The sequence below is a fragment of the Rutilus rutilus genome, assembly GCF_951802725.1.
Source record: "Rutilus rutilus genome assembly, chromosome: 24".
NCBI classification, from domain to species: Eukaryota; Metazoa; Chordata; class Actinopteri; order Cypriniformes; family Leuciscidae; genus Rutilus; species Rutilus rutilus.
The window spans coordinates 22,397,900-22,424,957 of NC_140228.1; the positions used below are offsets into that span (position 1 = coordinate 22,397,900).

Consider the following 27,058-nt stretch of genomic DNA (forward strand, 5'->3'; position numbering starts at 1 on the left):
GAAAAAAAATGTGTAAAAAAAAAAGTGTACACAACTGTTTTCAACACTGATAATAATAAATGTTTCTTGAGCAGCAAATCAGCATATTATAATTATTTCTGAAGGATCAGGTGACTCTGAAGACTGGAGTAATGATGCTGAAAATTCAGCTTTGATCACAGGAATAAATTACATTTGAAAATATATTCAAATAGAATAGAATATTTCACAATATTACCACTTTTACTGTATTTTGTACTGTATCAAAAATATCATTCATTAGTTACTAAAGCTCATTATTAAACCATGTTTTGTTTGTAGTCTGTGAGACTAAACATTGATGACTAAATATAATTGTGATGACTTTTCCTAATCCTAATCAGGATTGATGATAAACAAGATTTTAAACGTGTCTCATCTAACACCCAGCAATGAAACATGTTAACAATAGGGTCTATGGGACCCAAAACATTAAGAAATGAATGTCATTCTCTGCCATTGTAAATGCACAGATCCCGCATGTGCGCTGATGCTGGTTTCATGAAGCTCAGCATTAGCCGCAATAGAGATGATGATGCTGAGAGACACATTCTCATTACAGCAATAATCTCTCGCTCTCAACATACTGAACACAAAATATACTATTTATAGTCTCAAAAAACAAACCAAAAAAAAGCAGATGTCCAATGATCTTGTTTCTGTCAACTCTTTTTTGCTCCTAAAGATGTAAATGTTCTTCTTCTTTTTTAAGAAAACCCAATATTATTAAAATTGTGCTAAATAAGTTCATGCCTTGCTAAAAAGAAATCTAATTATAAATATGTCAATATGTACTGAAATAACTGTAAATAAATGGCAGTAAAGAGTGTAAAGAGATTTTATTGTATTGCAGGGACTGAATCAGTAATGATGCATTTGAACACATGAAATACATATTTTTCGAAGATTGTGTGAATCTTCAGATGTACAGTGTACATAAATACACTTTTAATGTAGAGTTAATTCTTAACAAATATCTGCCCATTCATGTGGCTTCATCATTTCATTTAAATAGGAATATTTTAAACCAGATTTAAAGCAGTACCTAATACATGCTTATTATAATTCTACAATAACCTGGATAAAGAAAAATGTTCATATGAACTTAAATATGTGTTGTATTGGAGTGTTCAGTTATTTTTCCTCATTGTCATCACTGTTCAGTCATTTACGTGTGGCAGAAAATTGTAGCTAAGTAATACTTTGTCTCCATCTAGTGCCAATGTAAATTGTGTTTTTTTTTTTTTTTTAAGAAAAGCTCAAATATAAATAATATACAAATATAAATAAACAAATGTGTTGCACAAGTTTTTTGAATAGGTAGATAAAATGTTGCGTGTGACGTGAGGTTATTAATAAAGGAACTTACTTGAATAGTTTTTTTCTGATTCCGATCTAAGATCCACTTGCATAAATATTAAAAGATCATTTCTGTGAGATTTAATTATGGTGATATATAACAGGCATTCAGTGCATTATATGTAATCTGGATTACATAACCATATTCCAAAATATAAATCCTTGTTAGATTAGATTATATTTTAAAATAATCAGATTACAGTTACTTTTTTATTATTGATTACACGATTACTTAATAGAAAGGCAGTAAATTATTTAGAATTCATCGATTCTCCCTAAACATTCTAAAAAAAACTTTGTCTTCCACACTGTAAACAACATATTGTTGGTTTAACTTTAAAAAAAATAAGTTAAAATTGTTTGCCTAAAATTTTAAGTTCATTGAAATAAAAAAATAAAAAATTGGTTTAGTTACAGCTGTTTAATCAACAGAAACTCAAAATATTGTTATTTGAACCACATAAATCATAAGCTGATTTGACAAAAGAAAACAATTATGTGATAACAAATCATGAAAATATATTTTTACAGTGCAATTTTTGTGAAATTGCACACACAGACCGGCCACTAGTCAGGTGACTATAATTACGTATATAAAAAATAAAAAAATAATAATAAAAAAAAAAAAAATATATATATATATATATATAAATAAAATAATAATAATAATAATAATAATAATAATATATATATATATATATATATATATATTTTTTTTTTTGCTTTCATTTTAAAATGACTCTTTTTTTATTTAACATTTATTAAGATTTATTAGCTTTTCATCAATTTACGAACTCCCTGCAGTTCTTTAACAAACCCTAGTTTGGTAAACCCTGACATAATGCAATGTCTAATGAACTTCATGTTGTTGATAACAAAAAAAAAAAGATATTTGTTTTGTTTTGTTTTTTACAATATGGTACAAGATTTTACTATTCTAATCAATGTTATAAAGAAGTTGGGTCAAAAGTCATCTAAAAGTCATCTAAAAGAAGTCAGATTACATTAAAATGTGTAATGTCATAGATTACGTTACTAACTACAATTTTAATAATGTCATTTGCAGTAGTAAATAGGTTGCAGTGATAATATTCTTTACTTTTTCTGAGTTAACTGCAAGCACACTTATACAGGCTCAAAGAACTGTATCACATTGAACATTTGATTTGCAGATTGAATGAATAACAGTATATTCAGCGCTCACTTATATGGACACACAGCTGCTAAATTTAACAAACTACAGTCTCTGAAACAACTGAATAACACCAGCACCCAGGTGATCAATAAAAATGATACTGGGCTGGACCAGGATGGAATTTACAGCTGGGCTGCTACTGCAAAATCACTTGTATCCAAGGAGAGACACAAGGATAACTGGAAAAAGTAATATGTTCTGATGAATGATCCCACACCCTGTTTTGTAAGGCAGAAAGCAGTCCAGACTGATTGATCACAGGCCAGTCCTGCAGGGAGAAATCAGATACTTCATCAGGGAACCGGAGGAAGGCCTGCTTTTATTATATAACCTTTTATTCTGACACTTGCTGTTAAAATGAATAAATAAAATGCTGTCGTAAAGTTTATGGCTGCATCAGAATTCCCATACTTTCAGAGTAGGCCTATGTATTAAATTCAGTGAACTTCTCAACTTCTGTGCCTTCTGTCAAACCGTAATGTCTGTTGGCAACTGTTACGTAGGCCTACATTAACAAATCTTTAAAGGCAACATGACATCATGACTTTGCGTAAACATACACGCCACTTTCAAGTCAAGTGGCGTGTTATCTATACGCATTTTGAGCTATCCGCGTGTATGTCCACGCCGTCATCTTCCGCGTGTATGTCTACGCCGTTAAATGTCCGAGTGATTCCGCGTGTATGTCTACGCCGTTAAATGTCCGAGCGAAACGAAGCAAAATGTAAATCTACATCTGGGGAGCGATATTTTTTTACTAGGATGGTAGGGGAAGACTCATAAATGGTATTAACCCCAGTGACGGGTAGGTTTAGGGACGGGGTTGGGGTAAGTCATATATTTATATAGAGAGTAATGTAACATTAAGTCAACGGCGTTGATAAACACGCTGAAAAGCGATTATGCGTGTTGATAGCACGCCAAAAGTGGAAATACGAATTGGCGTGTCATACATACGCCATTTCATGAGATCAGTCTGTTAAAGGACATTCCGTCTCAGGTGTTTAAAACCTGTCAGGTCGAGTTTTATCTCTTCAAACCAAAAGGCATTGTTCTATAAGACAAAAAGCTAATCTGAATGAAATGATGCAGTTACAAATAACTGAATGACAAAAGTTATTTTAGACTTTATTTGAGAATACTTAGCATAAGAATAAAGCTAGCTTAAAAAAAATAAAAAGTTAAATAGTTATAAATAATAAACAACCACCACTGCAGACGCGCTGCAGGGGGCAGCAGAGAGACTGGATCTTGGTAATATTGGGAACCTCAGTGGTAGAAATGTATGAATATACAGAATAGTCTAATTCAGTTATACAGCTACTACTAGTAACACTGGCATTAATTAATTAATTAATTAATAATTCATATTATATATGTACATATTTTATTATATCGTTTTTAAGTAACTTTTATCTGTAGGGACTTTTGTTTTATAAAGCCACTTTTATTTTGAAGTTCATTTTAGGGCTTTTATTTTGCTGTTATTTCCTGTTATTAATTGCACGTGACTTTTTGAAGTATGTGAAACCCACTTTTGTCTGTATCATTCTGCAAAGAAACATTTCACTCGTTTACATTCCCCAGTGATCAGAGTTTGTGGATTGAAAACATTTTGACTGAATTATAAATATCATCGTGTAAGGCTGTCAGAACATCTCTTGATGATGGAGAAGATAGTTAAGGGTGAGTTATGTTGTTGATAATGTGCAGTATTATGCATTTGAAACATTTTTATTTGCAGTCAATATAAAGCGATTCGAGATTCAAATGTGTATTGATATTTACACTAGCAGATATCAGCACTTGTCCATTGCTGTGAATCAAATCATAGTGAGCTTTCTAAATAGACCTTAGCTCGTTCGAGTGAAGATACTAAACAATTACACTGAATTGAGCTGAATAATGACACTAGTATACATTTATATAAATATGATGGGCAAAAATGCTGCTGACTGCTCATCAATAATGCAAAAACATATATAGGATTTTTTCCCTAGGTTTATTATTTATTATAGTAATACTATTTATCCTTAATTATAATAATTATTTTTAGATTAGTTATAATATAATTCAAATATTAATCTTAATGCATAATTATAATGATCACAAATGTTTAATCATTATGAAATCCAGTAATGTTTATTAAAGCTATTTACTAGAAGTAATGTCATTTTTAAAGCATTAAAGACACATTTGTCATAATTTATCTAACATATCTAATAGTTTTTACTATTACCTAACATCAAATAATTCAATGAATGTAGTTTAAAACACATTAGATGTCTTGTTTAATTTGCTACCTTTTTTTTTTTTTTAAATTGTGATATTTATTTAATGTCATAGTATTTGTTTGGTCACAGATGTTGGTGATATTCAGTCCAGACTGATTGATCACAGGCCGGTCCTGCAAGGTGAAATCAGATACTTCATCAGGGAGTTTGAGGCAGGCCTGGTTACATTACATTTGAATACCTTTTATTCTGATACTTCCTTTTAAAATGAATCAGTAAAACATATGGATGCTTCCAAATGATCTGTGATGTACTGACAACAACCGAATTTACACTACAAATGTTTGTTTTTCCTCAGGAGAAGCGTGCTTTCAGAGAATGCCGTCTACTTGAAAAGCTGAATAAGATGACGTCGGACACTAATGAGCATGATCTGCCGCGGTGCACTGAGAATATGCATGACAAACTGTGTGACGCTCTCACACGACGTAAGTTTAATTATGTATTATAATAAAGAGTGTGATAAAGTGTCAGACAGAACAGGAAGAGAAAGGGCCACTGTGTTTGTGTAATAATCTACAGTGGTTGGACAATGAAATTGAAACACCTGTGGCCTGTTGCACGAAGCTAGCTGAACAAACTCTGAGTTTAAGAATAGTTTTAGAGTTGATAAATCCAACCTGGTTTAGATCAGGTTCGGCGGTCTCACAAAGCTCGGCATAAACGTTCTCTGTCAACTCAGGTTTGATCCAGGGTTTGCCATTAACTTTGAAGCACGTGCACCTGAAAGTGTGACAAGTGCGGCAAACAGCCAATCACACGGAACATTCTAGAACCTCTCGCGAGAGAGACGGTGCAATTCACTTCTCTGCTGAAGATTAAGAGATCATTTTGAAAATTATCATGAAATTAAATGCGTTTACAAGGCAGGAATAAACACTGCTGCTGCAGCGAATGTTTGAGACGGCAGCTGAAAGAAAATATCGATATATGAATCAAAGAAATTGGCCTAGGTAATTGTAGGTTCACGAAGAGCTCAAATGAATTCACGCTTAAAAGCATATAAATGCATGTATTATATTTAAATTAATTTAAAAGCAAAGTTTAATATTACTTGTCAATTAATAGGCTATAATAATTATATTAATATATTATATTAATTTTAAAGTAATTATAATTCATATAATACAAATATTATAAATAATTAGCAGCAAAAGATGAGAAATTTGGTCTTTAAGTTTTTTCCACTATAAACTGCTTTAATTTGGAGCGAGAGATACAGGGGACTGGCTTTATTGCATCTGATACAGGTCACTGTACTGATTGGTCCAGTTTGGGTTTGTGATCTCTAACCCAGAATAAAACCTGCTCCGGAGCAGGTTAGCCATGTAGCGTAAGTTACCATGGCGACTGAACCCGCTAAAAACCAATCCACCGTCTTGAGCCCGAAAAAAATGAGTTTGCTCAAACAAATCTTGAACTTCCCTGGGTTGCAACTGAAACCAGCTTTGTGCAACAGGCCACTGGTCTTAGACCGCAATAATTTATTAGCATGGTGAAGGGCCTCCTTTTACAGCCAATACAGCATCAGTTCATCTTAGGAATGACAGATACAAGTCCTGTACTGTGTCAGAGGGATTTTGAGTTATTTATTTTCTTAGAACAGTCACAATGTGATGGTGGAGGAAACCGTTTTCTGACTTGGTCCTCCAAAATTCCCCAAAGTAGCTCAAACATATTTAGATCTGGTGACTGTGCAGGCCATAGGAGATGTTGAACTTCACTTTCATGTTCATCAAACCATTCTGTCTCCAGTCTTGCTGTGTGTATTGGTGCATTGTCATCCTGATACACGGCCTCACCTTCAGGCCAGGGTACAATGTTTGAACCATTAGGTGCACATGGCCCTCCAGAATGGTTTGTTAGTCCTTGGCACATCAAGCACAGTAGAGAATGCCATGATATTGCAGCCCTTTCATACGGCTTCAGACGGCATCTACAGTTACTCCTGTTGGATGTGGTTTGTCCTTCCTGGAGGTATACCGACATTATCCTGGAGACCGTGGCTTTTTTGATACACCATAAATACTTGCTGTCCTAGACACAGATGAGCCAGCGGGACACGCACCAGCAATTTGTCCTCTTTTGAACTCTGATATGTATCCCATTATGTTGTGTGGATTGCAATATTTTATGTACAGCTGTGCTATTGCTTTCAACCTTCACCCTCTGCACTTACTGATGGAATGTAAAATCAGTGAAGATTGAAACCTCCAACACTATATTGGCCTGTGTTTCAGTTTTATTGTCAACCCCTGTATCTGTCTGTCTGCCTGTCTGAGAGAATTTTTTTTTTTTTGTTAAAATAATTAGTGTATTTATGGGAATAATTGACATTGTGTTGACGTGCTTTTCTATTTGCAGTTGAAGCAGCAAATCATATGGCGCAGAGGATCCAGCAGAGGGAGCTAGAGGCTGAAGAGGTACATGAGGAAAATAGAAATGCATCATTAAATAGGGCACAACCTAAACTTTGCATAAAGGTAGATCTCCTAATTAGCTTTAGTGTTAATTGTTCTTTGAGTAAAGCAACATAAACATCCTCTTTATGTATCCGTCCTCTGCGTAAGCAAAAGCAGAGAGCAAAAAACTCTTTGCCACAATTGTAACAGTGTAATCTAAACTGTTCTAAAACCTAACATAACTGAACACCATCAAGTCTCGTGCTTTTCTCATCTTGTTAAAAACATTTTTACTCAATCTATGTGGTCTTTATAATATATAATCTTTTTTACTTTGTAATAAACTTTTTGTCTTTGGAAATATAAATATTTTTGATGATGATTATTAAATTTAAATGTAAGGTTTGAACCAAAACATAAATAAAATGAGTGTAGATTGCACATTTTAGAAAATTACATTAATACTAGGAGGGAAACACAATTTTGTTGATCGCAAATTAATAACAAAATCCACAAACTGGATTCTGTTATGTGCAGGGCAGACAAGGAAGAGAAGAAGAGGTTGATGTAGTTTATTCAACAAAACAAAGAAGATCATCCAAAAACAGAAACATAGGACAAATAACACTGCTAAGCAACAAACAACAGCTAAGCAACAACATAGAGAATACAACTAAAATAGAAAAAGGTCTATATGAGGAGGACGAGTCCTTTGTGGTCTTAATAAAAAAAAAAAAAAAGAAGAAATGCAAAATACTTTTACACTCCTATAACCAGCTTTATTTATCAGAAAATAATCTATTGCCTACATTTCTTTTGTATAAAGAATCAAAATGCATGTGCCATGGATAAATAAAGTAGAATAGCCTTTGCACGGACAATAATAAAATTATGATTGTAATTAAACCATTTTGTTGCTGAAAAATAAAACTGCTAGTTATCAATAATGCATTCATGTTTTTGAAAAAGATACATCTCAAATTAATATAACTGAGCTGCGTGCGCTGAAGCTGAAGAGTTGAATAAACACCGGTTAATTGAAGTACTTTGTTGTTAGCGAGTTAATTAACTCAACGTAACATATCCTATATCAGATTAACCAGATATTTATGCAACATAAACACAATATTACAACTTATATCTGCACATAAAGACGCAAATGCACAAGAAGTTACGAACTTGTAACTCCTGTTGAGGATGCGCTCTTTCCGTAACAACGTGCTGAAACACAGCAACTAAACCCAAAAACTTTTTATTACAATAGCGTTCTCTTTATAATGTAATGTATATCAGTCCAAATCATACAGTAGTTATTAATGTTGTACATTGCGTGAGCTGAAGCTAAAGTCGTTAAACTGAAGCGCTTTAGTACCGCGTTAATTAACTTAACCAAAGCAAATACACAAAATAGACATAACTTAAAATTGTACAAAAGGCTGTGAATGCACATGCGAACTTGACTGTGCTAGTCATAAAGGTGTAACTTATGCCGTAACAACGCGCTAAAACACAGGCGCACAATTCACAAAATTATTTTACAGTAGTCTAAGTCTTCTCATTATAATCTATATGAGAGACTTGCGCTGCACATGTTGGACTTAACTATATTTTCATTTTCATGATTACAGTCATGTTTCAAGCAATTCATAATAGCGAACAGTGCACATCTGAAGTATCTCAGCTGGAGGAAATAATCATTTATTTATCGGCTTTAATATATAGGCCTAATTTTCTTATGGGGCAGATAACCATATGACAACAAATGAGAAGCGGGAACAAAGGGCGCAGGTACAGAAACACAGGAACACAATGAAAAAAGAACTAAAAGTCCATAAAACAGAACGTAAACCGAATTAAACATTTGGGTGACATTCATATGACAGCAGTGTAGCAGTCTACAGATTTAAATATTGATCTTTGTCTGAAGTATACTGTTTCACTAACTGTTTTAAAACATGGAAGGCATTGTACACTGTGTAGTATGCAGTAGCTATATTGCAAACATAGCGACTATATTTGTAATAGTCAGTTGCAAACAAATTCTTGTGACAGCTGATTATAAGTAACTGGCATAAGTAACTTGTGTTGGTGTGTGTGTGTGTGTGTGTGATCAGAGCACACATCTTCAGTTGTGTGTGGAGAGGCGGAAGCAGGACTGGGAGGAGTTCCTGAAGGAGCAGTCTCGTCTGAAGGAGGAGGTGGATGAGGAGCACGCTAAAGCTGTGGGCCGACTCAGTGCTCAATATGATGAAATGAAGAAAGACCTGGCCAAGTACAGCAGCTTCTGAACCTCAACCTGTGTGTGACTGTTAATGTACTCATGTGTTTTTACTGATGACATGCCAGTGTAGTCCAATTATTTCCTTTTTCCATTTTGTTGATGCTGTTGATGATGACATTAAATAAATATTTTATTCAAAAATGAAAACTCTGTCATCATCTACTCACTCTCAACCTTTGTGTAAAAGAAGTACTCTTCAACTTACTTTTAGAAAGAGTTCTTATGACAGATGTACTTTAATAGAATATACTATATGTGCAAACTGAATGTACACACATATCCACTTTTTTGACCCACTTAAGTAGGACTTAAGTAAATCATTATATATAATTTCATAATTACTTCTACTGTCTTTGAAATATGCTTGTACTGTAGAATGTACTGATAAGCAACTAAATTTTACTTTAATGTAATTTCTGTTGAAACTTGTATTTGTATTTGTAATTACACATTTGTAATGAAGTTGCAATTTAATACATTTAAAATATATTAACTTTACATGTACCATCAAATATAACAATAGAAAGCTAAAATCATAATCATGTACTTTACATGTGTAGTATTTTAGTCAACACATCAAAATAAGTGTCTTTTTTAAACATAGAGATGTAAATACTTTAACGTGTATATCTTTTTATTTGACATTATTACAAAGGTCACTTTTTTAAAAGTGTATCTATGTGTGTAAAGAAATGGTCATGAAAGTACTCTCTTTAAATAAGTGGACTTTTATACAGTATGTTTTTTTTTTTTTTTAAGTACTGTAGGCCTACACACTATTAAGATTTGAAGTACACTACAAGTTCTGGAAAAGGTGTACACTGAAGTACATCTCTTTTTCACAAGGGAAACCCTTATGCTGTTATTTTCTTCTGTAAAAAAAAAACAAAATGACAATGTGTGAAGAACATGCAGCTCAACAATATCTGCTGAGCTGAATATGCAGGATGGAGAATGGGATGGGATTTGAGAGTTGCTGGGCAGAGGAAGGTTTTTACTGAAAAATATCTTAAAATTCTCCTTGTATTCAATCGGAAAAAGAAAATCGTATTGGCTTGGAATGACATACAAGTATATTACTTCATAACATTCCTTTTGGGCTGAATTTTTCCTTTACAGCCTTGTTGATTTTACAGAAGGTTCTCATCTCGTATTAGGCTATATTTACTTATATTTAATATGTTTCTGCATTAAAGCTTGTGAAATCATATTCAGGTTAAAATTAAACTGCAAATTTGAGTCCTCAATATGTGTCTTACTTTCGTGAGATCATTCAGTCCATATACAGATCTCCATTATGGCACACGTGCCTCTCAAATCCATTAAGTTTACATCTAATCATAGGCATTTTCACATCAGTCAGGAACTGTAAGAACCTTCTCATATGACAGTTTTTTTTTTTTTTCTGACAGATGTGTTTGTATAAAATCTCCTGCATTAAACATGTCGGAATGTGTTTAAGCCATCTGTGCACCTGCTTTAGATTGAGCCCTTGGCCAGAAATCTGTCCTTTCTCCTCACATGTCCCTGTGTTTTCCACACAATAGTAAAGGTCAGACGGCACATTTAATTAATCGGAGCTGGCTTTGACATGGGTGGAGCATTTGGACTGTCAGTTCTTCACAAGCTATAGCTACAGTATGTTCCGAGCATTTGCACACTGCTAATGTTAGCGCAACAAATCTGTTTATTGATCGTCCAGATGTTTTTTTCTGTGTGGACGTACCTGTGGAAGTTATATTTCAGAGATGAATGAAACAATATTTTGGACATCAACATAAAGCAATGAACAGGAAACTGAATTTTAAACAGAAACCTGTTTTAGCTTCTTTGAGATGTTTTTGGGTCATGGTGTGGCTTTTCCAGCTTTTAGTGCTTTTAGTTATATAAACCAAAATCAAATTTAGTTTGCTTCCAATCTGCCATCATTTAAGAATAAATAAAAACATTCGGTAACACTTTAGAATACTGTTCCATCATTAATGATTAACTTGCAGGAACAAACGAGTAACGCAGTATTAACAATATAGTAACTACTATTAACTAACAAGAAACATTAAATAATTAGTAAGTAATAGTGCTTAGTCGAATGTGGTAGTTCACTATTAGCTAAACAGAAACTACTATTTGTTTTTCATACCTCCCAGAGGACTACTTAGAACTACTATACAGGTTCATAATAAACCTGAATAATGCATAACGTATAATTAATTCTAAAGTGAAGGTAATGCTAATTCAATAGCTAGCAAAACATAATTCATCCAATTACAGTACAACTGCCTCCAGACATTTCTCTACTGCTGGCATGTGTCTATCAACTAAATATGAAATGCTGTGTAATTGACAGACCACTGGTTAGTAGTGTTTGCTATATTACTATTGCTCATACTTAGGGTTAATGATTTTCAAAGTAATATCTATAGCGTTAGAACAATGACAACATGTTTTGAATTTTAATTTTGTAAATGTTAATTCTGGATTTGGATTGTTTTCTTGTGGTGTTTAAAAAAAAAAGATTTCAAAACGGCAGATTTTCCCCCCCAAGGTTTTTAGAGGTGAAATGAGCTGTACTATTAATTATTAGCATTCATATTAGCAAGCAGCTGAACTGGGCTTGGAATGTGTCAGTCTTTGGCTTTGTCATTCTTCATATCCGAGGTTTCTCTCAGACCAGGGCTATAGAGTTCCCATTGGCATTTACACATCGAGTGTGAGATATTTGCAGAGGCAGATATTTTGAGGTTGTCTCCTCCATGGCAAATCCGAGTCAGTCATTGGCAGCTAATGAGGAGTGACACCGCGGAAACATGGACCTGCCTCGCCAACAAGGTACCTTTCATCTGCGCCTGTTTGCTATTGCAGCTCTGCTTGAGAAAAGAAAATAGACAGAAAATACTGGAAAGGTAAAAAAACACACAAAAAAAACACAGTGGATGTACAAATCCCAAGAGCGTGATTATGGCCCTTTAGCTATTTCTTTCAGGCAATTTAAACGTCTCTGTGGAAATTATGTTATTGTGAAGCAGCTGCGCCATCACTTTGCAGCTATATATGTGTCACGGTGTGCGGCTGTAGTAAGAGATTCAGAGAAATTAAGTCTTTAATCATAAATTAAGGAGAAACAACGCCTTCGCGTTTTATTGGAAATTTCCTACTTCCCACTTCTGAAGTTGTGATTACGAGCTTGTCGCATTCAAGTGCTTTGTTGTTGGAAAGAACATGAATCATGGAGGACACCAGGTTAATTCTATTTATTAGGAAAATCTTATTAAAGCCAAAGTGACATTTTAGCGTCCCATTTATTTACAACCATAGGCTATAAACATTCACCACACTAGATAGTCCGCTTGCTGATTATTCTGGAATTTCGGTCAAATCCAGGCTGTTTTCACTGTGTATAAAACATACAATATGCTTCAAATGATTATTCATATTTGTAAATATGCACTACTTTAACGATAAGACAAGGTGATGTAGCTGTTGTGGAAAAAACTAATGAAGAAGCAATCTTTCTCCCCTCTGCCATGTTTAAAGTTTATCCCCGAGCTTCCCAGTGCTAAAAAACAACTTGGGAGGGCGTTCATCTCCATTTTTTAACTAGGAAACTCATGTTTAGCATAATTCCGATTGCACGTAAAGGCAGCATTAAGAGCAAAATGACCTGAACAGAAACAGGTGCGTGTTTCATCAGAAACCATGGAAACTAAAAATGATCAGGAACTTAAATTAATGACGAACTAAATACAACGAAACTAAACAGATTTAAACATAATCCTGACAATGTGATGGAATATGCATTATTGACGCATCATAAATTCCTGCTTTGCATGTTTTTCTCAGTATGTTGTATGAGTTATAAGTTGTATGACAATATGTGCTCGACTAAAGAACTAAACCATTAAGTTAGACCATGTGTTGCATTGTAGTTCCTAATAAAATGACCAACCGTTGTCGAGTAATCGTTTTATTTACTTGTAAAAAGACACTCATTTGGTGCTGTTTTGGGGTGAGTAAATAGGGGCTTTTGCCCCTAAGTATTTATAGGAACTTAGTTATAGGAACTAGCCATCAGGATGGTTCTCCAAGAAGTAAATGTTCCCCTAGGGCCATTTTCCTGGTTGCATTCACACCGTCAGTAAGAACTCTGAAATGACGCAAGTCGTGCTTGTTGTTGTGACATTTATTTTGATGCTGCTGAGAACACCAGAGCCTGAGCACACAGTGCTACCATTCTCCATCTTCATTAGCTTACAATCTGTTTAACAGTCCTAATATGTTATTATATAGAACTGTTATACAAAGAAAGTAAACAGTATATGAAATATTATTTCATATACCACACGTTTGCCGTGTGGTTGATGCCCAGTGTCATGTTTCGCTTGGTCCCCTCAAAGTTGCGTTGGATTTTCTCCTTAGCCGAAAGGTTAAGAGAGAGATCCATCTATCACTGTTTTCCTTGTTCGTAGAGTTAGTTTGTGGAGTAAATATATAGGCTAATCTGTGTATCTACACAGCTTTTTTTTAAAATGACAGGTGCTGGTGTTTTCGTGTGTGTTTGGCCAATCAGCGTACACTTACGTCACTGGTAGTTCCAACAGAGTGGTGCAGGTATGACGTAAATTTGTAGCCCAAAACGTGGAAGCGAGTTAGCATTTTAGCACTTCCGGTTCCATCATCCCAAAGTCAATGGGTTTTTTGAATGGGTTTTTGGTTAAATGGCTGAAATAATTAGCCTGGTAATACCAAACTCCAGACAGAGTCTGGAAGGGCGTAACTGAAAAATGTTTTCTTTCTCGCGAGGGGGCGCTTGTCTGAAGTTTAAAATAATTGGTTACCCGTAAGCCAATCACATAATGTTTGGTTATGGCGTGTGTTATGCGCATGCTCAGCCGCATCTGACTTCCACTGTAAACACATGTATGATGCGAAAACAAAACCATCGAGCGAAATACCGGAGTGAACATGGCTGTGAACGACTTTTGCAGATTATGTGAAGTAAATCTATGCATCCACGGTACAATCAGCGTCTACGTTACGGCTCTCAGCCCGTCCTCTGTTCGTTGATTGGCCCGGCTGTTTTGAGGCCGGAGGAAAACGGGGAAAACGGTCACTATCTCAGACTGAGTACAGAAGCGAACTGAAATTGAGCGGAAGTACGAAGTCTGACGTAGTCAGGCTATGAAATAATGTCTGTGGTGAAAACAAGCTCAAGATACTTTTGCGTTTTATTCTATGACATGAAATACATCAGTTTTACCCCACTCGTGACTTTTTTTTTAAGCTGATATGTGTCTTGAAAAAGGCTGTTGCTAACAAGTGGCTAAATGGGACTACAGAGGCTTTCGAGGAGATTAAACATCATCACAGTGAACAGGTGACTCAGCCCACATTTACAACATAGTTATGCTTAAAATTGTGCATTTATAAACTATTCTAACTTAAACTTTCTGGGAAAATGTTTTTTTTTAGATAAAAACTGAAGAGTTGTCGGAAGCTTAGTGGTGGATACGTTTAAGCCGTGGGACTGTGATGTGGTTCGTTATCGAGTACTTCCGCCATTAGCTCTGGGAACTATGAAAAGGTTCCTCCGGTGTGAAAGCCCCCAATGATAAAAGAATTAAAAATTTTAAGTGAACAATTCCTTTAATTTTCAGCACTGGTTGTAAAACACTGTAACCTTTCATGGTTATTAAAGACAACAACAAGCTACTCAAGATGCTGTTTGAAAGGTCTACACACACTCATAAAAAATAAATGTTCCAAAAGGGGGTTTTGAAGCAAATGCCATTGAAGTACCATTCTGAATTCCCCAAAGAACATTTTAGGAAAAGTTCTTAAAAGAACCCTTTTTTTCTAAGTGTGAAGAACATTTTAAAAATCTACCTAATCTTTTTTTCCTACCATAAAGAATCTTTTGTGTAATGGAAAGGTTCTATGGATGTTTAAGGTTCTTCATGGAACCACAGATGCCAAAAAATAACCTTTATTTTTTGGAGTGCAGGCTATTGGAGGGCCAAAATAACAGGGGTTAACATACATCAGCATTGTGCGTCAATGTGTTAGATTGATGTTGTTTGGAACAAAGACTCTATCCCCTCTGCCTGTTCACCCCAGAGGAAACCTCCCTCCTTTTTCAGTGGCTTGCACAGGAAGCAGCATTTGAAGCAATCATTTCCTCTCTGCAGCGCTCAAGATAGACCCTCTGTCCGAAAAGATGAGCATGAAGTATGGAGCACGACCGCTGGAGTTTATCAGAGCAAGTCCCTCCGCACCAGCAGCACAGGAACACAAGCTTGTTTTTCGTCTACTCTCTATCAGTTTCTCTGAGTCCTTCCTGTTTTTGAGGGAGCATGGTGATCCCGGCCGGGGAGCTTAGCACCCTGCCAACATAAATTATGTGGGGAAAGGCACTGAGAACCAGAGAACACTGTGGAGACAAGGTCAAGAAAATGTCTGATCACAGGAAGATGGACATTCGTCCAAACAAAGGAACATCCATATAGCTACTTGGTAGAAGGGTACATGTTGACCGGTCATTCACTTACGAAACCTGTGACCCCTTAACCGCACTGACCCACCATCATACTCAGTATGGCCTCAAAAGGGTTGCAATAAATAGATCAGTGTTGGCAAGCAATTGCATTAAAATTCTCTTTCTCTCTCTCTCTCTTACAGTATAACCTGTTTGAACCTGTTTATAAAATTATTCATTTCAATTGAGTCCACAGACAGACGTCTGCAATTTAAGTCTTATTTTATTGCAGCGATACACACAAAAAAAAAAATATATATATTTTGAATATTTAATAAAATAATGTAATATATAGTTCAATGTTGTTATTTGTTACTATGTTTTCAAATGAGTTATATGAATTATGTTGTTTTCTAGGTTTATTAGTATAGGGCCGCCTGCACTGAAAAAAAATGGTTTAGGATTTATTTTGAAACAATTTTTCCAGTGAACTTAAAAAATAATTGAATTTAAAAAAAGAAACATGTAACACACTGATTTGTATGAAATTTTGATGTAGTAAGACTGAAATAGTATTCTAGTCTTCTAGTCTTGTAAAACATATAATCTTTTTTTTATATGAATACAGTTGGACATGAAAAGTCTTGTGGGAATTTCAGCTTTTGGTCTGTCTACAAACAACAACAAGATAGTTAATAAGGGCTTATATTTGGAAACATTGTGCATACTGACTTTCTCAGCTCTTTCACGCCACGGTAAAATCACACATTCTGGCCAAATAAACCCTATTGTGTTCAATTGGCTCTGAACACTTAACAGGACCCCTGGCACTGCTTAATGTGCACTGTTAACTTGCTAAATTAAAAAGTGCACTCATCATCTGAGAGAAAAGCCACCAGGACAGGGGAGTTTTTTTTTTTTTAAGTGTTATTGTTCCTGCAGCAGAGGGTATTAATTTTAAGAGGCTATTCATTATGAGGTATTTGAGCTTGCCATTCACTCTACCTCTATTGTGTCTCTCTATAGCAATAGCAAATATGAGCCTCTCCAAATGAAAACAGCAGTGAGAGGTGGGCTGTGACCAGCTTAATAACTCAGCATTACTGCACTACAGGGTTCTTGAATGCTCAGTAAAACAGGTGTTGAAATAAATTCTTTGGCAGTGGCAAACGTTCACCCTGAGAGCATGTGAAAGAGATGAGAGATCTAGCAGGGGGAGTCCGGGCTGTCGAGGGAATTAAGGTCAACGTGAAATCAAAAATGACCTTATTTGTTTTTCTTCTATGATGTCTTAAATGACTTCTAATTAAATTTGGAAAAAGTTAAATTCATATCAGACTCTTGCTTACAACCAAACCAAAAACATTTAAAATCAAAATCTTCAAGTCAATATGAAATCAAAATGGGCAATTCTATTTTTTTTTTTATGGAATATTGCAGTGTTTATTATGCATTATTTATCGGTGCACATCATTTAAAAAAAAATCATGTACCCTCACTCCGTGTCTACACTAGACGAGAGTGGCGTGATGCGACAAGACACAACAAAAGCAAATAGAGCCCATTATAATCAGTGATGCCATACACTGGATTACACAAAATACACAAATTCCCCACAGTAAACTGATGACCCGTTCTATTTTGGTACGAAGAACAAATGGATTGCAAAGGTCGCTTTATCACATCCTGTTTAGACACGTTTTTGTGATCTTTAATCAAAATAACGTATGTACATATGTATCAAAGTTACGTATATAACCCGGTTTCCTGAGGAGGGGAACGAGACACTGCAGCATGGAGTTGACACTATGGGAAAGCTTCGCATGAGCCGGTGTCTGAATCATGTGCGATACATGGCAATCTTGATTGGCAATCTCAGTCAGGTGAAGTCATAGCTGCGCCGACAGGCTATAAAAGGGCACCTAGAGAAAATTTAATCAGCTTTAGATTGTCTGATAAAAGACGTATAGGCATACCTGAAGTATGACAACGGGACGCAGTGTCTCGTTCCATTCTAAGGAAACCGGGTTACATACTTAACCTAGACGTTCCCTTTCGAAGTGGATCCCAATGCTGAGTCATGGAGTTGACGCCATGTGAACGTTAATACCCACTACGCCTTACTGAACAAATGCCTTTTAAAAAAAGGGCATGAAGGCCCTGCCCAATGACATTCCACCTCCATCATCCGGAGGGAGCCAGTGAGACTGAGTGGCTTCTTTCTCCATCATTAACGAAAGATTTGCCAGGGAATTACACTTGTTAGCCAAGTGGCCCTATCAGCTAGTGATTACCCAGTCCTATAGTTTCTAATGAGGAGGCATAGACTATACCTCTGGCGGAGTACTGGCAGAGAAGGTAGAGAGTGGGTCACAATGGTGTATTGTCCAGCTTTATACTCTGCTCCTTCCATTGTCTCGTGAACTGCTAGGAAACTGAGTTAACATAGCAACTATGTCCACACTTCTCCAAACCATTCTGGAGGGGCGACAGATGAGAAAGTGAGATGCAAGTAGCAACCATGCCCATTCTCCTCTTCTGTACAGCCTATTCATAAATTATTACATGTGGAAGCATAAATATGATTCCACAGGTAGCACTAGACCTCCACTGAATTCCAAGTACAGGCAAGGACAATATATGTTGAAGTGGAACACAAGTGGCATTACTTCCCACCATCCTCATCTGTACTAGCCTAATCCAATAAAGAGGTAGCACGGAGGATGAGGTCCATGGTGCAGCTCTAGGACTTTATCTGAAGATACCTTCAGAGACCTTCAGGACTGCCATGGTGTGCAAAGCGCCACCAGCCTGGCCCGCCATACAGTATGCCTTGCCCACAAGACGTGATATAAACTGGCAGGGTTTATTGGGCAAGACCTTCCAGGAGGATGCCACGCCAGAAGAGAGGTAACCAGTGAGTGATTCCTCCATCTGGGGCATCCTCACATACCTGTGCTCATCCAAACCCTCATATTAGAATAATTCGATGCGAAGGGAGCATGAACAGGAAGATAATTATTTCTTCCACTTCCTTATAAAGATTGGCCAGAAATGAAAGGCTCGTGGGAGGTGAGCGCTTCTGACCCCAGAGGAAACGCTCATTGAGATTTCTCTCTTTCCACTGACCAGTTTAAATTAAGTCTGGCCGTGGCATGGGTCACAACATCCAGCAACTTCTCATTCGCGGGTGTGAGGGAGAAGGCAGGCTCACTGGACACTGCTGGCGGTAGATCCTTTTCCTATTTAGCACCAAAACTTTGGAACAGTCTTCCTAACATTGTCCGGGAAGCAGACACACTCTGTCAGTTCAAAAACACATCTCTTAGACCTAGCATACACATAACACATTATAAACTTCTACAATTCAATGTTAGGCTGCATAGATTAGGTCAGACGGAACCGGGAACACTTCATCCTGATGTGCTCGTTACATCATAAGAAGAATGGTGTCTACGCTAATATTAGTCTCTCTGTTTATCCCGAGGTTTACTGCAGTCCGCCGGATCCAGGCTGTATCCAGATCTGATGAAGGACCTGTGCCTGGACACGATGACAATGCAGTCCTGAAGTGTCAACTAGTCTCTCCCCTGTGAAGGCCTCCTTCCGTTCCCTTTACCTCTGTACAGATAAAACATTATCAAAATAATTCCAGGTCACATGGCTACGCGGAAGCGATAAATAATTCTGTAGTATACATTTTTAAGGCCAGAGTCAGACAAGTAATTTGTTGAGGGTCAATTTGCAAAGAAAGACTACACGTCTGCTCACATGTATATTCAAACGCACATACCTATAGACTAAACATGTAATACGCATGTGTACGGCGTCAGCGTTTTCACAGGTTTGCATTTTTGAAGTTTGCACAGAGACAACCTTTTTTCAAAAAATTTCAAGGCTTGCACCTTGGAACCTATTTCAAGGTTTGTGTTCTCGAGCCACCAGGCACTGTTGTTGTGCGAATGAGCAGGTCGGAGCGCGTAAAGGGTTTTCGTTTAGAACGGTGTTGTGTAAGCGGCCCCTAAGTTAATAACTAATGATCTTTGCAACAGAAGTCAATCAATCAAAACTAACTTTAGCTGGACAATAACTTTATTTTAGAGCTGCTGTAAAGCCAAAACGATCTGTTACTTTAATTTCCGTACCCAAGCCGTTGGGTGCAGACGCTTGGCTCCCACCCCCCTTAAAGAATGCAAAACAAGTAATCGGGTTGATGTGCGCGTTTATATGTCACAAGTTTCAAATCGGAATAGATTTTTTGACATGCGCACACTGCACAAATATAGCTACAGAGTTTCCCGCTGTTTGCGCATAATAACCATTCTCCTACATTGGTTCTTTATTTGTTTTAAACAGCAGACTTCATATTTATCCATTTCTGGTCATAATTTGGAGACAATGAACATATGAACCATTGTGCCGTGCTGCTTATATTTATCACGCAGTAAAAATGCCCCTCCCTGCACCCAAAACCATCATCTGAGGATGTGAATCCGAAAGAAAAAGGACTGGTGAGAAGTTGTCCTACTCCACTTCAGAGACGCTGAGTGAAAGGAAATTTTAGGATGACAGGACACTCATTTATATGACACTTTATTCAACCGGATGAACAGCTTGTTCCACACGTCATTCGTCATTGCGCTATTTCTACGTCATTGCACATGCGCAGTCCTTAAACTTTCGGTTTTCAATCTGATCAAGTGTTTACATGTTCTCGCGATCGGATTACAAAAGGAATAAACCACGCCTTTCAATCTGATCAAATTTCGTTCGGATCGGGCTCAATCAGATCGATTAAAGTCTTTACATGGAGGCTTTTCAGTCCGATTGAGCCGTCAATCCGATTACTAATGGATTATTTGGTTGCGTGTAAACGTAGCCACCGTGAAATGATTACAGTGAGCACAGCCTTGCCCCCTCCAGAGCTGACCGAGTGTGCTCTGTCCTAAACAGACGGCAAGTTTAACTAATCAGTAAGTAATATCAAATTTAGGAGATAGTTCCTCATTATGTAATTAATAATTACTGAATGAGATTAGCCTCATTAATAACTATTAACTAACTAACAAATTATAAAGAATATTATCGTGTCGAGACGTAATCAGTCATCATTTTTATGAATATAGTCATAAAATGCATCACTAATTACTCAAGTGTTACCTAGTCACAGGAACTACTAGGGATCTGGACCATTTTTTTTAAAGTGAAAAACATTTTTTGGACTTTAAAATAACAGTCCAAATCACTAGTCCTTTAAGAGTGACTAGGTAACACTTGAGTAATTAGTGATGCATTTTATGACCATGTTGAGAGTAAAAAAAAGGACAATTGCTAACGTCTCAGACACGTTAATGTTGTGATTAGTAATTAATTAGTAATTCTTTATAATTTGTCATAATTACCTATTAGTTCTTAATGATGCCAATTTCATTCAGTAATTATTGATTACCTAATAAGGAACTATCTTAGTCCTAAATTTGATATTACTTACTGATTAGTTGAGCTTGTTTCCATATTAATTAATAGTTGTAGCTGAAGTGTTAATGTAGTACTACTCATTAGTCCTGCATTACTTTCTGCATAGATACTTATTAATGACGGACCATTATTCTAAAGTATTACCGATATACTTTATTGGTCTATTGGCAAAATAAAGACAAAAATAAGCTGATGATGTCAGCACGCCTATGACATCACCTTACTGAAATAGCCAATCGAGATTGGTGTACTCGCACGAAGCGTTCCCATAGTGTCAACTCCATGTCGCTGCTTTGAGTTCCACTTTGAAAGAGAACTTCCCCTCCCTCTTGCAGCATCCGACATCTCTTCTCTTATGGCGTGTTTACTAGCGTGAGGGCAGAACAACTTGTCAATCACATGAGATCACAGCAATAGACAACCACAACCATCTAAAGATCAAAGATCAACAATTCCTGATGGACAAAATCAAGTCTGGCCCTTTTTTTCTCATTCAGGAAGCGTTTCAGTTGGATACAGTATGTCACAATAGGGAAGAAAAGACAATCACAACTTCTGTTTCCCGATGAATTTAATTACTTTCTACCGGCATGTGTCAATTCTCCTGCAACATCCAATCTTATTTTCAACAACACTATAAATAAAATATAGCTAGATCTAAAATCCGGAGGATCACTTGTATGATTGTTGTATAGTGTCATATCGTCCAGCCCTAAAACTTGCTCTTTGCTACAGCACTTATGCATTATTGGCATAACTGTAGGACTTTCTGTAAAGCTGCTTTGAAACAATGCATATTGTGAAAAGCGCTATACAAATAAATTTGCCTTGACTTTAAGCTATATACAGTTACTACCAGTTACACAGTTAGTGTACAACTGTGTACCCAAATTCTTTGAATTATATACATCCATGTCTCCAGTCTGAAAAGACCGTTTGAAAAAGCTGTGTTCATTAGGCTAATGTGCAGCAATTCTCTAAGATTGTTACTTCGAGATAACCTATTAGCCCCAACAAAAAATTCAAAAAGTAAAAATGTATATGTGGCCTGGATAAAATATGAACACTTGAGGGGCCTCTCTTGCTGGCTGAATTCAGCCCAGTGTTTAAACATTAGCCACTTGATTTAAAGAGAAAAGACAGAGGGTAAACACTGTTGCTTTTTGTGATCTCTAATTGTGTGTTCGCTCTGAACAAATGTGACTGAATGGGTATTTTTACTGGACAAAATAGAAACCATGATCCCTCACTCTGCCAAGTCAAAAAGCGATAAGAACACAAATAACAACCTCTTTCCTCAGTCAATCACCCTGCTGAACAATGGGCAGCCAGACTGGAGGGAATGCCTTGTCATCGTCAGCCACTGCATCGTCTCAAGGTTGAGGAATGTCTGGATCAGGAGCCAGCAGCGAAATCCCTGATTTCAGAAGCTCTTGTTTTTAGATTTGTGCCATCAAATCCTCTTAACATTCCACCACTGGCATGAGTGACTAAATATCATTAAGAGCTGCATATTGTACCATTGATAACAGAATAATTTCTCTAGACTCATGTATATCTCAAAATTAGATGACTGCAACATTTTACTAGCTGATCTTCCAGCTAGCCTTTCTAGGAGATTGAGAATGCATCTGGTCTTCTATCAGTAAAAGATGAGCCACATCATAGCCCTCTTTGTCTCTCTCCATTGGCTGCCTGTAGACATACCGGGCCACCTCTGGATCTGCACACTTTAGGTTTTTGTTCCCTCTTACCTCCGGTCAGTGACCGTGCAAACAGGGTGGTGTCGTCAGAGTCAAGGCCCGTTCGCACCAAGAAAAAGAACTATATACATAACAATATAGCGTGATAGTGTCCACACCAGCGAACGATATTGTTCTGTTTATTCTAAGTGCATGCTGCAGTTACTATGTCTTCTATCCCTTTAAATGCTTGAGCTCTTTAAAGCAGGATGGATTCTGATTGGCTGGCAATGTGTTTTATCATTCATCAGCTGGAAAAAAATCGTTGTAGTTATCCTTGGGCATTTAACCGTCACACTCACTGTCCCTCAATAGTGACTCAAACTTCCTTCACTTGAACATCTTAATCCATTGTAATCAATCCAAAAACTGATGAATCATGCACAATAAGACCAGAAGTGTGTAAGTAAATGTAGTCAGTTTTGAATTCATGTTAACTCATAGCCTTCTCCACATTTCTGCACTTCTGCTCTACTTAGTGCTGACAGGTAGCGCAACTTATTATTTACACCTTTGGATTAATAGCTTCTGCCCATATTTTTACAACTTGCTTTGGGTAAAACAAATATTAACCAAATACATGTAAAATGTAAATGGATAATGGATGGGTGTGTATTTTTCATTTATGACTCAGAATATTGACTTAACAGACATTTGGGAACAGTTCTTGGGAACTTCTCTGGACATGAACCTCTCCTTGGCATCACATCTGTAGATGACTGTATTTGCTCACAATATCATGGGCTCATTAGTCCTTGTAACACATGACCTTTGACCCCATGGTCCTTTTGGATTGGGCATCTTTATGAAATTTTTAATAAAAAAAAAAAATCTTTTTAGATTTATGTCATGAAACTAACTAAGCCTAAAATATGTTTTGGCCACCAAAAACCACTGCTAAATTATATGCATGAACATTTGAACGGTTATTTACAAATGCCTTGTTTTCACTGTTTAAGGGAAATCAAAAGCAGAAACACAATAAGACAAAATGAAGATAATCTTGATTATTTGCTGCATACATAATATGGAATTGACACATATGCTTATTAGGTCATTATGTGGACATGCTCACAAATATTCGTGAAATCCATGATTATTTAATGATTCCTTTTGGTGACGATTAAAAACTATCTCTGATTGCATCTGGTGAGAAAACAATTCATCTTAACTGACTAAAGAACCAATATCTTTATGCATAAACTCCATTGCATGATGGACACAGAAGTTTAGCTTGCAGAAGCTCGTCCACTCATGACAGCAAAATGGAAATATTTGCTTGACTTTCTAACATTTACACTGTTAAATTTTACAGATTGAGAATATGTCCGTGGAATGTAAGTTATGCACTGAGGAAATTATTGGATGTCACTTCATCTTAAAGGTTATTAATAGAGGTATATTTGTTTCCACCAATCACTGCACAAGTGAAGTTTACGTATGATGACGAAAGCACGTTAGTGCGAGCCCTCCCGGAAGCCATAGAGAATGCATCGCAGTGCCTGCAGTTCAAAAAAAAAAAAAAAAAAATCTTTGTATGGAAGTCTATGGGAAGACTCAGGGCGATTCTCGACCAGAGTGAAATCACCCAAAAAGAGGCGGTGCTCCACAGAACGTGACTTGACGCTGATTGGACTATATCCAGAGGCAGAACAACAGTGACTGCATTGCGTAACTCTGTGGCCCTTTCAAAATTTGGTGGTGCGTTGCCCAATCGTCCTAAAGCCTGGAACACACCAAGCCAGCGGTCGGCCGTCGGACAGTTTTTGTGCGTCGGCCGACTAAGATTTCTCAGTGTGTTCCGCACCGTCGGCTGAAATTGGTCCTCGTCGGCTTTTTTTTGGCCGATTCGACATGTTGAATCGGCGTCGGGCCGTCGGTGAGAGAGAGAACTCTGATTGGCTGTTCAGCAAGTGAACGAGTCAGTGCACGAGAATAATAAACAACAAGCAAAGAAGTAAAACCGGTACAGATAGAAGGCTGTTCTAATGTTACATCATCTTACCTGAGTGTTCCTTGGCAAATATTTAAATATTAACATGAGCGGAGTGGAATAAAGAAAGTGTTGAGGATTGATATTCAAAACGATAAGCATGCACTGCTTTGGTTTGTGTATCTGCAGCCTGCAGTGTCGGTTTCCATTTTTGAAAGACGAATAGGCCTATAGACGAATATAGCTGCAGAAATAGACAGTTGTCTCATTTACTCACAGGCGCAGAACGTGCATTTTAGCTGACAGTCGGATGTAGTTCTCTCGGTGTGTTCAAGTGCAGCTTTTCACCCCAACGCGAGGCGACAACACAGTCGGCTTTCATCAGCGCTAGTTCGTCGGCGTCGGATTGGTGTGTTCCAAGCTTAATGAAGAAACCGCCCCTGTGGACACCACTGTTTGCTTGGCTAGAGAAAGAATTGGATAACCTGAAGCAAAGGTGAGGTAAAATCTGTGGATCAGCACAATGTATATCTTCATCTGAAAATGATGTCAGGTTAATGCAGATGCATTGCAAAATTAAAAACAAATGCATTGCAAAATTGCAGTCCTGACGCAACATTGAGGGGCTTCCCACTCAAACATAAAAATAAAAATAAGGAATTTAGAACGACTTGTATTGAAGGTGTCATGAACTGCAAAAAAAAAAAAAAAAAAAAATATAATGTTCTTTGAGGTCCACGTATAGCTGTACGACACAGGAAGAGGATTAAAGATACATTTACTGACCAACAGGAACATAAGCACTACACACATACAACATAATGTTAACACAAGACTGAAGCCCTATTCGTATTGGATTAACTTTACAAGGGTAGATGGAGTAATGTAATTTTACCACAGAATGTCTGTAATAATAATGGTCAATTCGCACAAGATAAGATATCTCAGTAAAACTAGCAGAAGTGGGAGGGGTAACTCGATTTGAGCACCGCCGTCACCCTCCTGTCGTCATGTGCGTATTACGTACGATGCTTCCTGATATCACATACGCAAACACATAGAACTATATTTATATATATACACTCACCTAAATGATTATTAGGAACACCTGTTCAATTTCTCATTAATGCAATTATCTAATCAACCAATCACATGGCAGTTGCTTCAATGCATTTAGGGGTGTGGTCCTGGTCAAGACAATCTCCTGAATTCCAAACTGAATGTCAGAATGGGAAAGAAAGGTGATTTAAGCAATTTTGAGCGTGGCATGGTTGTTGGTGCCAGACAGGCCGGTCTGAGTATTTCACAATCTGCTCAGTTACTGGGATTTTCACGCACAACCATTTCTAGGGTTTACAAAGAATGGTGTGAAAAGGGAAAAACATCCAGTATGCGGCAGTCCTGTGGGCGAAAATGCCTTGTTGATGCTAGAGGTCAGAGGAGAATGGGCCGACTGATTCAAGCTGATAGAAGAGCAACTTTGACTGAAATAACCACTCGTTACAACCGAGGTATGCAGCAAAGTATTTGTGAAGCCACAACACGCACAACCTTGAGGCGGATGGGCTAGAACAGCAGAAGACCCCACCGGGTACCACTCATCTCCACTACAAATAGGAAAAAGAGGCTACAATTTGCACGAGCTCACCAAAATTGGACAGTTGAAGACTGGAAAAATGTTGCCTGGTCTGATGAGTCTCGATTTCTGTTGAGACATTCAGATGGTAGAGTCAGAATTTGGCGTAAACAGAATGAGAACATGGATCCATCATGCCTTGTTGATGAACTACAGACTCGGAAGAATAAATCTCTTCTGCTTATAAGATCCATCTCAAGTCTCCTGGTTTTCTGCTTCGATGAAGGAATACAAGTTTCCAACAATTC

The 27,058-nt window shown here is 37.0% G+C and overlaps 1 protein-coding gene across 1 annotated transcript; it reads left to right on the plus strand.

The window, feature by feature from the left end:
* Positions 1-4,075: 4,075 nt before the first annotated feature.
* Positions 4,076-9,696, plus strand: bloc1s5 (biogenesis of lysosomal organelles complex-1, subunit 5, muted). Its single transcript, XM_084398869.1, has 5 exons — positions 4,076-4,258; positions 4,936-5,018; positions 5,165-5,294; positions 7,231-7,289; positions 9,383-9,696. The coding sequence occupies exons 1-5, from the start codon at positions 4,237-4,239 to the stop codon at positions 9,554-9,556; spliced, it is 468 nt and encodes a 155-aa protein (XP_084254995.1). The 5' UTR covers positions 4,076-4,236; the 3' UTR covers positions 9,557-9,696.
* Positions 9,697-27,058: the final 17,362 nt, after the last annotated feature.